Below are 14449 nucleotides of genomic sequence, written 5' to 3'. Positions count from 1 at the left end.
TCAGTCTGATCAGATGAATTATTGCCACAGTCAACAGCTAGATTAGCTTAGCATGAGACACTAGAGGAAACAGGTAGCTTAGCTTAGCATAAAAATGAGACACTAGAGGAAATAGTTAGCTTAGCATGAAGACGAGACGCTAGAGGAAACAGGTAGCTTAGCTTAGCATAAAGATGACACACTAGAGGAAACAGCTAGCTTAGCTTAGCATGAAGACGAGACGCTAGAGGAAACAGGTAGCTTAGCTTAGCATAAAGACGAGATGCTAGAAGAAACAGCTAGCTTAGCTTAGCATGAAGGCGAGACGCTAGAGGAAACAGGTAGCTTAGCTTAGCATGAAGACAAGACGCTAGAGGAAAAAGGTAGCTTAGCTTAGCATGAAGACGAGACACTAGAGGAAACCAGGCGTGAACTAACCGTGACGTCCCCCGTTGGTTTCAACGCCGAGAAAATGAAGCCCGGATTTTGCTACTTCCTGGTCGCCATTTTGGATTTTTTGGAGCCAGTGACGTAAAAAGCGTCATCAAACAGACTGGACCAGAGAGCAACTAGGGGCAGGACCAGTCTATGGGCAGGCCAGACAGAGAGCTGAAGACTCTCTTATCCCGCCCACATTTTACCGCAGAGGCTTCTCTGCCCTAAAGGATCTGTCAATCATTCCAGACAAGACTGTCTATCAAGTATAGCCACGCCCCCTGGCTCCACCAACTCTAACGATTTATTTAAAATTCAGTATTGATTTATTTTAAGATCGGCCACCCGATCACTCATTTTGACCATGAAAACTAACGGGAAAAAATCCTGAGCTGTAGAAAATCAGTCTATCAAATTTTATTTTTTCCGGTGATGAATTGGGGTCTATGGAGCAAAAGCTTTTCAGAGCCAACCTTAGCGGACGGCGTGATATTGCAAATTTTTGACACTTCTGGGTGGGCTTCATTTTTGTAGCCAGATGCTACGTCCATCTTTATATACAGTCTATGGAGGAAACAGGTAGCTTAGCTTAGCATGAAGACGAGACGCTAGAGGAAACAGGTAGCTTAGCTTAGCATGAAGACGAGACGCTAGAGGAAACAGGTAGCTTAGCTTAGCATGAAGACGAGACGCTAGAGGAAACAGGTAGCTTAGCTTAGCATGAAGACGAGACGCTAGAGGAAACAGGTAGCTTAGCTTAACATGAAGACGAGACACTAGAGGAAACAGGTAGCTTAGCTTAGCATGAGAACTAGACGCTAGAGTAAACAGGTGGCTTAGCTTAGCATGAAGATGAGACGCTAGAGGAAACAGGTAGCTTAGCTTAGCATGAGGACTAGACACTAGAGGAAACAGGTAGCTTAGCTTAGCATGAAGACGAGACGCTAGACGAAACAGGTAGCTTAGCTTAGCATGAACACTAGACACGAGAGGAAAAGGGTAGCTTAGCTTAGCTTAACATAAAGACTAGACACTAGAGGAAAAAGGTAGCTTAGCTTAGCATGAACACTAGACACTAGAGGAAACAGGTAGCTTAGCTTAGCATAAAGACTACACACTAGAGGAAAAAGGTAGCTTAGCTTAGCATGAACACTAGACACTAGAGGAAACAGGTAGCTTAGCTTAGCATAAAGACTACACACTAGAGGAAAAAGGTAGCTTAGCTTAGCATGAACACTAGACACTAGAGGAAAAAGGTAGCTTAACATAAAGACTAGACACTAGAGGAAACAGGAAGCTTAGCTTAGCATGAAGACAAGATGCTACAGAAAACAGGTAGCTTAGCTTAGCATGAAGACAAGATGCTACAGAAAACAGGTAGCTTAGCTTAGCATGAAGACAAGATGCTACAGAAAACAGGTAGCTTAGCTTAGCATGTAGACGAGATGCTAGAGGAAACAGGTAGCTTGGCTTAGCATGTAGACGAGATGCTAGAGGAAACAGGTAGTTTAGCTTAGCATAAAGACTAGACACTAGAGAAAACAGGTAACTTAGCTTAGCATGAAGACAAGATGCTACAGAAAACAGGTAGCTCAGCTTAGCATGTAGACGAGATGCTAGAGGAAACAGGTAGCTTAGCTTAGCATGTAGACGAGATGCTAGAGGAAACAGGTAGCTTGGCTTAGCATGTAGACGAGATGCTAGAGGAAACAGGTAGTTTAGCTTAGCATAAAGACTAGACACTAGAGAAAACAGGTAGCTTAGCTTAGCATGAAGACGAGACACTAGAGGAAAAGGTAGCTTAGCTTAGCATGAAGACTAGACACTAGAGGAAACAGGTAGCTTAGCATAGCATACAGTCTAGACACAAGATTAAACAGGGAGCTTAGCTTCGCATAAGGACTGAAAATGGAGGAAACACCTACTTTAACTTAGCGTAAATACAGAAAATATGAGAACATCTAGCTAAGCTTAGCTTAGTGAAAATACCAGGAATTTGGGGAAACAGCTTAGCTTAGCATACAAGCTGAAAACAAGGGTGAAGAGTTATTTAATGTTAGCATAAAGACTGGCAGCAAAGTAAAGCAGCTAGCTTAGCTCAGCATAAGAACTAAAAACTCCAGGAAACAGCTAGCTTAGTTTAGCATAAAGACTGGAAACAGCTAGCTTAGCTTCGCATAAAGCAGCTCAGAGCTCATGGGGTTCCAATGAGGAGAGGAAACAGGAAGTGATGTCAGAACTGAGCAGACATTTAATAGATCGTGTAAAAACATTTTGTTGAAAACATCAACAGTTCCTCCAAACAAAGACGTCAAAAACTAAAAAAGTCTTTTTCCATAAACGGTAAAAGTTCAGTCCTGAGGTTTGAGGAAAACTCTCTTCTTCTCCTCCATGATGTTCTGGTTCTGGTCTTCATCCATCGCTGCTCGTTCTCGCTTCTTAGCAAACTTCTTCTTCAAGCTGCCGACTAAACTCTCGTATCTGGAAGAGAAACGATCAGAGCAGGAAATAAATTACTTATTAATGAAACTAATAAATTATTTTAATCTGATTTATTTAAACTCTGTTAAAATGAGCTGAGAGAGATCAATAAAGAATTCAAAAACTGAATGCTGCTCTGAATGTTTTTCACTAAATGTGTTTGTACTCGCTGTCGTCTTATTTTCCAGTACAGGAGGTCCTCAGCTTGTGGTGGAAATCAGCGTACGCAAGTTGGAACTCCGACGTGCATCACAAAATGACAAAAAAGACACAAAAACACACAAAATGACAAAAAAGACACAAAAAACACACAAAATGACAAAAAAGAGATACAAAATGACAAAAAAGACACAAAAAAGACACAAAATGACAAAAAAGACACAAAAAACACACAAAATGCCAAAAAAGACACAAAATGACAAAAAAAGACACAAAATGACAAAAAAGACACAAAAAACACACAAAATGACAAAAAAGAGATACAAAATGACCAAAAAAAGACACCAAATGACAAAAAAAGACACAAAATGACAAAAAAGACACAAAAAACACACAAAATGACAAAAAAAGACACAAAATGACAAAAAAGACACAAAAAAGACACAAAATGACAAAAAAGACACAAAAAACACACAAAATGCCAAAAAAGACACAAAATGACAAAAAAAGACACAAAATGCCATAAAAGAGGAACAGAATGGAGGTGACTAGCTGAGCGGCGTCTCGTTTTGGTAACTCGTACGTTAAACTGAGGACCTCCTGTACTCGTGTCTTTCTTCACTTGTTTTCTAATCACCGTTTTTAACTCAGTTTTCCAGTTTGTGTTTGTGTTCACCACTTTTTCCTCAGTTTTTTTCTCTTCATTTTCCTCCTTCAGGATGATTTTCATCTTTCAAACATCAGATCCATCCGTTTATTTCCGTTTCATAAACGTTCCTCCTGCTTCATCATTTTCTAACAAACGTAACGGTTAAATTCTTCTTTTTTTTCCTATTTTTCGTACCTTAAAGCCATCTCCTCGTCCGTGACGTCCGTCTGCATCCGTCTCTGGTCGTCTTCGTCTCCTTCCTCCTCTTCCTCTTTAGGGTTCAGCAGCAGCATCAGTTTCTGCAGCAAACAGGAAAACACAGCAGGCTTTCATCTGAAACATTTCATTTTCTCTCTTTCTGTCCCACATTTAACTTAAAATACAAACTGAGCTTCAGGTCTGAATTAAAACCGCCTGAATAGAAGAAAAGCTGTAAAAACGTCTAAAACCTTCTGTATAATTTTATTAAAGCATGAATAATCATTTATAAACTAATGAGAGGTTCATTATGATGTTGCAGGTTTTAATTTTTGAACGAGTCGGGTCCTTGTGAAGGGGAATAAACTGATTTGTGCTTAAAAACACTTTAAATAAGAGACGAGGAAGCAGAAGACTGAAGCTGACGTTGGTTTGATAGAAAGCTCAGAACATGGTTTTCCTGTTAATGAACTAAAACCAGGCAGAAATAATCAATAATCAATAAGAGCTGAACTCATTTAAAGCTGCTCTCTGACTGGACTTCAGAGGATTTATTGAAAACGATGTGGAATCAAAGATTGGAGCTGAAGCTACTTTACTTTGTTATTCTATAGATCTGGTCTCCATCCTGTAATAAATCAAACCTTCAGCGTTTCTGCTCGTCTCTCCTTCGAGGAATTAAAAATAACATTCAGGTTTTTGGTTTAAAGTCAGAATGAAGTCAGTTAAACATCAATGAACTCCACATGAAGAGAAAGATCTGAAAGAAGCATTTATACACACAACAGATCAGAAATAACAGATTATAGATAATAAATGATAGATAATTATCAACGATAGATAAGGGATAACAAAGGGACGAACCTCGACTTCTGGATTAAAACCTTTGAAGGAAATGCGACCAAACCTCAGATCCTCACAGGGAACAAAACTCTTCTCCTCAATGATCAGGTTCCTGAAAACAACACTTGGATTCAGATTATGAACATTATTACTATTAGCTGAGAATCGGTAGTTAGACCTCCTGGACTCAGATCTGAGGTTTAAATCTCAGCTTTGTTTTCTTTTTCTAAAACACCAGAATCTTCACAGAAAGCTGCTCCTTCTCATTAATGTTCAGTCCAGCAGAATCACCATCAGATCAATGATTCCTGCTCTTCATTGATCTGCTTGGGGTTTTCTGATCAATCTATCAGCTGGTATTGGTTCTAAAATGTCAAAAACGAGGATCAGAGTTTCCTCCAACGTCTGCTTTAGTCCACGGATCTTCAGTTTACGTCACAGAGGAAAGAAACCAGAAAATATCCACATTTAAAAGGCGGAGTCACAGAATTTAGACTAAAGTGATTCAATCAATCGATAATCAAAGAGCTGACGACTAATCGATCAGCGGTTGGTCATTTAAGGTGAACAGAGTTGGAGATCAGCCTGAAGGTAAAGCTTCAACACGAGGAAGTTCTAAAGAGAAGCTGCAGAAGGTAAACGCTCAGACTGAGTCTCATCCCGTTAACAGAAATGTTGTGTTTATATTCTGTTAATGGAAACGTGTTCGTACTCTCTGGCTCGGAGCTCCGGCAGGTCCAGGAACCAGTGTTCATCACTGATGATCCTCTTCTCGTCCTCCTCCAGCTGCTTCTTGGTCTCAGCGTCCAAACCTCTCTGCATGAACTGGAGGAACAGAAGGAGTTAGACCAGATTCATCTAGAACCTCAGAGGAGACACGACATGAATCACAGGGAGGTTCTCATCAGGCCATGGTCATCAGAGCAGCTTCAGGAGAACCCGTCTGGACTTCTCTGGAAGCTTCTGGAAGAATTTCATACGGTTTCTGCTGAAGCTCCTCCACGTCCTCACAGCTTTTTTATTGACAGCATAACTGTGACCTCTGCAAGAGATCCATCAGTATCTGATCAGCAGGTAATCAATAACTGATCAATTCATCAGTATCTGATCAGCAGGTAATCAATAACTGATCAATTCATCAGTATCTGATCAGCAGGTAATCAATAACTGATCAAATCATCAGTTAATCAATAACTGATCAAATCATCAGTATCTGATCAGCAGTTAATCAATAACTGATCAAATCATCAGTATCTGATCAGCAGGTAATCAATAACTGATCAAATCAGCAGTTAATCAATAACTGATCAAATCATCAGTATCTGATCATCAGTTAATCAATAACTGATCAAATCACCAGTATCTGATCAGCAGTTAATCAATAACTGATCAAATCACCAGTATCTGATCAGCAGTTAATCAATAACTGATCAAATCATCAGTATCTGATCAGCAGTTAATCAATAACTGATCAAATCACCAGTATCTGATCAGCAGTTAATCAATAACTGATCAAATCATCAGTATCTGATCAGCAGCTAATCAATAACTGATCATCTCCACCTGATCGAGCAGCTTTGATGGTTTCTAAAGACCAGACTGTGTTTGGGCATTAATCTGCTGCTCAGAAGCAATCAGCTACTGATTAATCTGATTGATCTGTGACTAATCTGTTAATCGGTTTCTGATCAATCAATCAGCTGTTTGTCTCTGAAATGCTTCCTCAGATGTTTGGTCTAAAGATCTCCAGTTTACCATCACAGAGGAGGAAAGAAACCAGAAAATACCGACTGAAGAAGCAGAAATCTGATAATTTAGACTGATTTTATTCAGAAAATCTCAAACTGACTGATCGATCAGAAAAAATGATCTAATAACAGATCAGTGATCGTTCAGCAGCTCTGCTGTTACTGGAAGTTAAACTCAGGTGTAAAACCCTGAAGACTTCCTGTTAAATCAGTGTTTTGTTCTTATTACACCCAGTAGAACCCACAGACCAGCAGCTACTGGTTTACATCTAAAATAAACTGGTTTAAGGATCTACAGAGGAGCTCCTCCACTTCTCAGATGCTAACGCTGTGATGCTAACGGTTCTTTAAACTCACTTTCATCCGCAGCAGGTTCTTGGACAGCTTCACCGAGTCTCCCGCCATCACTGACTGGTTCACTAACTAAACTAGTCCGGGTTTAGGAGGTTAATAACTAAACTAGTGCGAGATTAAGTGGGCTAACGTGGAGCTAACAACACGCAGCCGGTGCTAAGCAGACTAGATCAAAAGAGCACAGAGCTGGCTTCAGGCCCGCAGCCCTGCTAATCGACCTCCGAGTGGTGACGGTCCTACGACACATGCGCGGTGGCTCATGAAGCTTTTTTTTTATTCAGAACAAGTATACACAAATAAACAAGGCACATAGGTATTATCCTTATCAACGATCTACTGTCATAGATTGAGCAATCAGAGTGAATCCAAATAGAAAAGAAAAAAAAAGGAGAGAGAAGGGAAAAAACATTGTAAGGGGACTTTTAAATTAAATCAAAATTTTCTAATAAAGAAAACAAGTGAAGGGCTTTCCTATTATCAACCAATTTTAAAGATTTACAAAAAAGTAGGAACTCATTCTTCCAGTGAGTAAAACAAGGTCTAGATTTAAAATACCTGCACTTGTGAATAAATTCCTTATGTCTGAATTCTTGCTTGTGTTGTACGTTGGTTTGGACAAAAGCGTCTGCTAAATGAAACTGTAGAATTGTAGAATAAAAAAATTCCCCAAAAGCAATAAAACATTCAGTACAACTTCTAGATTCTTGTCATCCTTAAACACACCAAACAAAACAGAATCTTCTGTCGGGAAAACAATGTTTTTGAAAGTAACCAGCTCCTTAAGTCACACCAAAGGGATGTACCAAAAAAACATGGTTCAGGTTTTTAACATCCACATCACAGAACAGTCATTTACATCAAAATTAAATGTTAATCTTAGAAACTCATTTGTTGGGTAGATTTCATTCAGAAGCTTGAACTGGACTTCTTTGGCCTTGGGATGTAGTGGAAATGAAATATAAGTTTTTCTTATGTTTTTTCTTTTTCTTTTTTTAAATATTCTTTTTATTGATTTTCCAGAACAGGGAAAAAACACAATACAAATAAAACAAAACAAGAGTTCAGCATGGTATATACATTACAATCATAGGAGGTCCAGCATACAATTCACAGCAGCAGCAACAAAAATAAATAAATAGATAATTAGCTGAGTACAGAAAGGATTAGAGCACAGCAAGCAGAAGGTTCTTTCACACCTAAACAGACCAGTCCCCTAACCAAATCTGTTCATTTCAAACCACATCGAATGCCAAAAAATGTAATCACTCTTCCCCATTTTCTTATAAAGAGATGAATTCTACCACCAATACAGTACCCCAATCTCTCTAAAATGATCACCTCAGATAGTAGAGACTTCCACAGTTGAATAGAGGGGGGGGATCAACCCCAACCCATTTAGTCATTACAACCTTCCTAACCATCATTAAAAGAAATTGGACTATCTCATCGTGTACCTTTAAAGAATCTGGTATGAGTCCCAGTAGGCATAGTAGTGGGCTTGGAAGGAGTTGTTGCCCTATCAGTAAACCTACCTCTGTGCATACAGCCTGCCAAAACAGCCTAATTTCTTTACATTCCCACAGGCAATGAAATCTGGTTCCTATAGTTATTTTGCACTTTAGACAGTTTGGGGATGCTCCTATTGTGTATTTACTATAAATATAGGGGGATATATAAACATTTTGTAAAATATTATATTGCATCTCTCTGTATCTGTTACATATTGATATTTTAGAAGGTAGCAGTAGAATTTCTTCCCATGATTCTTTATCTATTTCTGCCTTGAGTAGTGTACGCCAATATGTTCTTAATGACTCAAGCCTGTCAACTTTTAAATTTTGTAGCTTACAGTAAAATTTGGACACAAAGTGTTTATGCTTTTGGCATTCCTAAAGTGTTTCTTCTAGTAAATGAAAATTCAGTGAGGGACGAAGAGTGTTCATTTTAGTGTGCACATAGTGTCTAATTTGTAAATAATTGTAAAAGTCATTGGTAGGTATTTTATATTGAGTTCTTAAAGATTCAAATGTTTTAAAAGTCCCTTTGTCCCACAAATCATAGATTCTTTTAATACCTGATTCCTTCCAGTTCTTAAAGTTGGGTCCTGCTCCTCCTGGTAATTCTGGGTTGTCCACCAGTGTTGTGAGGGAACTAAATGAATGGGTTTTCTGAAATATTTTCCTGAGGCTGTTCCACGTTTTTATTATATTTGTAATTAAAAAGTTATCTCTGGTTATGGCTGGTAATTCTCTTCCTCGTTTGTCCAATAAGTTTACTGGGGGGAAGGGTTTGCAGATTACTTCCTCTATCTCAAGCCATGGTGTGTCAGCTTTATCAGCCATCCATAAAGAAATTATCCTGGCTTGAATTGACAATACATAGTTTTCAATTTTGGGTAAACCCCACCCACCTCGTTCCTTTGGGAGTTGAAGAATGTCAAGTTTAATTTTGGGTTTCCTACCAGCCCATATAAAGTCTGACATAGCTTTGTTAATGTCTCCAATATCCTTTGTTTTTAGAATCAGAAAGAGCATTGACAAAGGGTACATTATTTTAGGAAGAACTGTCATTTTGATTAAATTTATTCTCCCAATAAGGGATGTGGGGAGGCTCCTCCAACTTATCATCTTTTCTTGAATGTGTTTAAGCAAAGGATTAATATTTTCAGCATAGAGTTGGTCAATTCTGGGTGTAATCTTAACTCCTAAGTAATTAAGGCCTGTAGGGGCCCAGCAGAATGGTCTAATCAAGGATGGTTCAATTTGGCTGCAACCAATTAGAGGCATTATTTCTGTTTTTCCAAAATTGACCTTATATCCAGATATGTGTCCAAATTCTCTAACACACTCAATCAACGCCGGTATTGAGTTAGCTGGGTCTGTTAAAGTCAAAAGTAAATCGTCCGCATACAATAAAAGTTTATACTCTCTAGCCCCTATAATTGTTCCTCTAATGTTTTGATTTTGTCTTATAGCTATTGCTAATGGCTCTATTGCCAGGGCAAAGAGAAGTGGTGACAATGGACTTCCTTGGGCTGTGCCTCTTGTTAGTCTGAATGGTGCTGATACAAGGCCATTTGTCAAGACAGAGGCCGTAGGCATTTTATACAATAATTTGATCCAATCTATAAAGCAGGGTTTAAAGCCAAATCTCTTCGGAACGTCAAACAAATATTCCAATTCAATTCGATCAAATGCCTTTTCGGCATCCATTGAGACCACGGCACCTGGAAGTTGATGGTGATTAAGGAAATGAATAATATTAATGAATCGTCTTGTGTTGTTGGAGGACATTCGACCCTTGATAAATCCAGTTTGGTCTGCCCCTACGATGTGAGTCACCACCCGCTCTCATCTATGCGTCAACACCTTAGATAATATTTTCATGTCCACTCTGAGGAGGCTAATTGGTCGATAAGACGGACAGAGTTCTGGATTTTTATCTTTTTTTAAGATTACTGTTATGTTTGCAATATACATAGACTCCGGGAGTTTTGACAGTTCAAAGGATTTATTGAAGACTCTTAGTAGTAATTTATTTATCTTGCCTTTCAGCACTTTATAAAATTCAATAGGGAAGCCGTCTGCTCCAGGTGATTTACCTGAATTAAGTGATGAAATAGCTGTGTCAATTTCCAGTAAGGTAATAGGACCTTCTAATAGGTTAGCTTGATCATCTGATAACTGTGGCATAGTTAGACCGTTCAGAAAGTTCCCCTCCTTGAGTTTATCTAAGTTGGTCTCTGAGCTGTACAATTTTTCATAAAACCTTTTAAATCTATCATTTATCTGGCGATTGTTCATTTGACGGTGAGCATCCTCATCCTGTACAACTGAGATAAAAGATTTAGCAGGGGCCTTCTTTGCTAGGCGTGCCAGTAATTTATTTGGTTTATTGCCAAATTCATAAAGTCTTTGTTTAGCAAATAAGATATCCTTTTCAGCTTTCCTTGTTATTAAAGTGTTTAGTGCCACTCTGGAAGATTTCAAATCCGTTAAGACATCCTCCGATTTAGCTGCATAGTACTCTTCTTCTAATTTTTTATTTTCTTTTCCATTTCAGATTGTTCAGTTGCTCGCTCTTTTTTCTTCTGACTTGCATATGAGATGATAATACCTCTCATATAGGCTTTATAGGCCTCCCATATAATTCTTGGGTCAGTATCTTTTTTGTCGTTGGTTTCCAAGTAAATATCTGTCTGCTGTTCCACAAATTTCGTAAAATTAGGATCCAGAAACAATAGTGTGTCTAGTCTCCAGGAAAACGATCGCTCTACAGGTCTAATAGGACGCATCACTAGAGTAACAGGGGCATGATCTGAGAGTGCAATATGGCCAATGTCACACTGTTCTATTAAATGACCGAGGCATTTAGATATTAATATATAATCAATACGAGACGCTGATGAGTGGGGTAAAGAATGAAATGTGAAGCTCCTAGAGAGAGGGTTTAGATGTCTCCAGGCATCCAGCAGATCCAGCTCTTTGATAATATTTTTAATTGCTCTTGTATTTTTAGACTCAGAGTAGCAAGGTGAAGACCTGTCCAATATTGGGCATAGACTACAATTGCAATCTCCTCCCAAGATTATGTTGGGAGAATCCATTTCCACAAGCTGACTAAGAAGCAGGGTGAAGAATGACTCCTCCCAGACATTAGGAGCATAAATATTTCCCAACAGAACAGTCTCACCATATAAAATTCCTTTAACTAGTACGATTCTTCCTTCAGTTTCCTTGTATGAATCAGTAGCAGTGAATGGCAGGTTCTTATTTATTAATATGGCTACTCCTCTCTTGTTTGTTGAATATGATGACAAATATACCTGACCAACCCACTCTCTAAGGTACTTCTTATGCTCCGCATCATTTAAATGTGTTTCCTGCAAATATGCAATTTGAATCTTGTCTTTTTTGAGACAGTTGAAGACAGCTTTCCTTTTGATAACATTATTAGACCCCTTTATATTCCAAGTACAGATTTTAATACTCATATGCAGTTGCTTAAGATATGACACATACTGTATAGGGAAAATGCTGCTTCATATAGATGGAACCTGATTTGACTCTGAACTCTGAACACCAAAAAAAAGAAAATTCCAAGCAAAAATCCAACCTACAGCTTGGAGTATTAAACAGTCTAAAAAGGAGAACAAAAACATTAACAAAAAAGAAACTACTAACCTTGTCATCCTCTAGTGTTAAAGAGTATAAGCACCGGGGGCGGTGGAGAGAAAAAGAAAAACAAAGGGACTCCCAACCCTCCTCCCCATCTGGGTCGCTTACAGCTAAAATTTAGCGTGTAATGCCACATTTACCAAGAATAAAATGTTATTCTGAACAGCAGGACTAGATTAGCTTCTAAAGTATTCAGGTTTAACATTTTTACCATGTTCCTTATAGAAGCGTCCCAACCTTCAGATGTTCATGCCATGAGGTCTCTCAGCTGTTCCCTTGACAGTTCAGCAATGATCACAGTATCAGTCAGCACTGTGTTCCTCATCCTCAGACAGAGGTGAGACAGGTCACCGGGACGCAGGGAGTCTTTTAATATAGTTATTAATTTGTTCCATGTTGGCGAGTGATGAGGTTTTTCCGTTTGGGTGGATGATTTTAATCACAGCAGGGTAAACAAAGGCGTATTTGACGCCAGCTTAGCGTAGCAGGCGGCGCGTGTCGGCAGACTCCCTCCGTTTCTTAACGACTTCGGCGGAGAAATCCTGATAGAAGGACACATCCCGGCCTTCCACCTTTATTCTGCCCTTGGTTCTCGCCGCGTACAGGATACTTAGCTTATCAGTGTAATTGTGTAGTCTCACCAACACAGCCCGTGAAGCATCTTTATCACCCATTCTCAGCGGTGGTCCGGCGCGGTGAGCTCTTTCAATCTTGACCGTGTCGCCCTGCATGCCCAGAACCTCAGGGATCCACTTTTCAAAGAAAGCAGCTGGGTTTTTGTCCTCCATTCCTTCCTTCAACCCAACGATTCTCACATTCTGTCGTCTGCTTTGATTCTCGAAGTTGTCCAGTCGCTCCATTGCCTTCTTGAGTGCAGTCTCCACAGAGTCCAGCCGCGGTGCGTTAGCCGTACATCTATCCTCCAAATCGGAAACTCGTTGCTCCACAGTCCCCAGCCTTTCTTTTCTTATGTTTTTAATTTTCTCCACCTCAAATCGCTTAAAAAAACATACGACCTTTTGATTGGATTTGTGTAGAACTCCTCTAACAGCAGTCTTCTAATAGCTTTGTTATTACATGCACAATCACAAAACTCAAGCCCCCCCAATGCACATGTCTCAATCTTTGGGAGACTTCAGAATTTCGGATATCTTCTTTTACCATTGTTCTTAAAGAGATCGGTATTGCATTTATTACTCTTGTGTATTCCTTGAAACTACACTGTATTTGGTATTTTTTTCAAAAGTCTTCATGTAACCACAGGTTCCCATTTTCATCTAACAGGTGATCCACAGCCCAGACTGCTTTTGAATTCCATTCTACCCTATAAACTGGTTTCCTGTTCAGCAGTACATATCGGTTATTCCAGACTGGTGTATTGTGTGGAGTAAAATTATGGCAGTGTAGTAATTTCCAATAGAGAATGACGTGTTGATGAAAATCAGAGAGTTTAACCGGTAATGATCAAAGTCACATCGCAACAGAAAGTTGCGGGGCAGCATGGATCAGTGGGTAGAGTGTCCCTGAGTAAGACCCCTAACCCCTAACTGCTCCTGGTGGGTCGTGGTTAGCGCCTTGCATGGCAGCTTCCACCATCAGTGGGTGAATGTGACGTATCATGTAAAGCGCTTTGGATAAAAGCGCTATATAAATACAACCATTTACCATTTAAAGTCTATCCCCCCCCCCCCACCACCTTCTTGAAAATCATGTTAGGAACAATGAACCAAAATGAATGCCTGTTTGTGAGGAAAGATTTTAGCCATTTTATTTTTTTTTAATCAAAATCTATCGCGTTTATACCCCATCTTCATACACTTTAACATATCATTTTTCCTTATGTATGGACATCTGTTTCTCCATATAAATCTACAGTTTATAGTATTTATCATTTTGATCATTTTATTTGAAACTGTAGATGACTCTAGACAGACTATCCATTTTTGTTAAAACCCTTCCAAAAATGGAGACATCTCTTTGTAGCCGTGTGTTTAACGGAGTTACATTTGTTCACAGTATCACAGATATTCAGTTTTTCAGTTAACATTTTGTTCTTGGAGATAACAATCCCTCGGTATTTGACTTTCTTTTTCACTTCTATATTACACACAGATTGTAATTGGCAGTCATGTAAAGTCAGAATCTCACATTTTCTCAAATTAAGTTGTAAACCAGAGGCCTTTGAAATAAAATCACTAGTTTGCAGAGCCAATGAAACTTGATCAACCTTCTCCAGAAATAAAGCTGTCATCTGCTAACTGACTTATCACAATTCTTTCTCCAATACCTTCAACCCCCTAATCCTACTGGTTTTGATTAAAATGATCACATTTCAGCAACCATTATGAACAGTAACGGTGAGCTCCCACAACCCTGTCCAATGCCTCTCTTAATGTGGAACCTGCTGGGAGAAGTACCGTGAGCTA

The 14449-nt window shown here is 39.1% G+C and overlaps 1 protein-coding gene and 1 long non-coding RNA gene across 17 annotated transcripts; one reads left to right on the top strand and one right to left on the bottom strand.

The window, feature by feature from the left end:
• Nucleotides 1–115: 115 nt before the first annotated feature.
• Nucleotides 116–2336, top strand: LOC127535105 (uncharacterized). 16 transcript variants are annotated; one of them, XR_007943766.1, is made up of 7 exons: nt 240–362; nt 1078–1245; nt 1288–1371; nt 1545–1586; nt 1629–1749; nt 1834–2043; nt 2128–2222. It is a non-coding gene; the product is annotated as an uncharacterized LOC127535105 (long non-coding RNA). The 16 variants fall into 16 exon arrangements; XR_007943765.1 differs by lacking the exon at nt 1545–1586 and adding an exon at nt 1461–1502; XR_007943755.1 differs by lacking the exons at nt 1545–1586; nt 1629–1749 and adding an exon at nt 116–236 and having other exon boundaries at nt 279–362; nt 1288–1502; nt 1792–2043.
• A 306-nt stretch (nt 2337–2642) lies between these two features.
• Nucleotides 2643–7066, bottom strand: mphosph6 (M-phase phosphoprotein 6). Its single transcript, XM_051952138.1, has 5 exons — nt 6850–7066; nt 5457–5569; nt 4766–4856; nt 3899–4002; nt 2643–2895 (listed from the first exon to the last, which is right to left on the bottom strand). The coding sequence occupies exons 1-5, from the start codon at nt 6895–6897 to the stop codon at nt 2766–2768; spliced, it is 486 nt and encodes a 161-aa protein (XP_051808098.1). The 5' UTR covers nt 6898–7066; the 3' UTR covers nt 2643–2765.
• Nucleotides 7067–14449: the final 7383 nt, after the last annotated feature.

This window comes from Acanthochromis polyacanthus, chromosome 8, assembly GCF_021347895.1.
Source record: "Acanthochromis polyacanthus isolate Apoly-LR-REF ecotype Palm Island chromosome 8, KAUST_Apoly_ChrSc, whole genome shotgun sequence".
Taxonomy (NCBI): domain Eukaryota; kingdom Metazoa; phylum Chordata; class Actinopteri; family Pomacentridae; genus Acanthochromis; species Acanthochromis polyacanthus.
Note: the sequence above shows the minus strand (reverse complement) of the source record. Positions and strands in the feature narration are given on the sequence as shown.

Excerpts from the sequence above, each read along its gene's own strand:
- mphosph6 (XM_051952138.1), bottom strand. The coding sequence starts at position 6,897 with ATGGCGGGAGACTCGGTGAAGCTGTCCAAGAACCTGCTGCGGATGAAA. Across the intron at positions 4,857-5,456 it reads CCGGAGCTCCGAGCCAGAGA|GAACCTGATCATTGAGGAGA; the intron begins GTACGAACACGT and ends TGTTGTTTTCAG. Across the intron at positions 2,896-3,898 it reads GACGAGGAGATGGCTTTAAG|ATACGAGAGTTTAGTCGGCA; the intron begins GTACGAAAAATA and ends TTTCTCTTCCAG.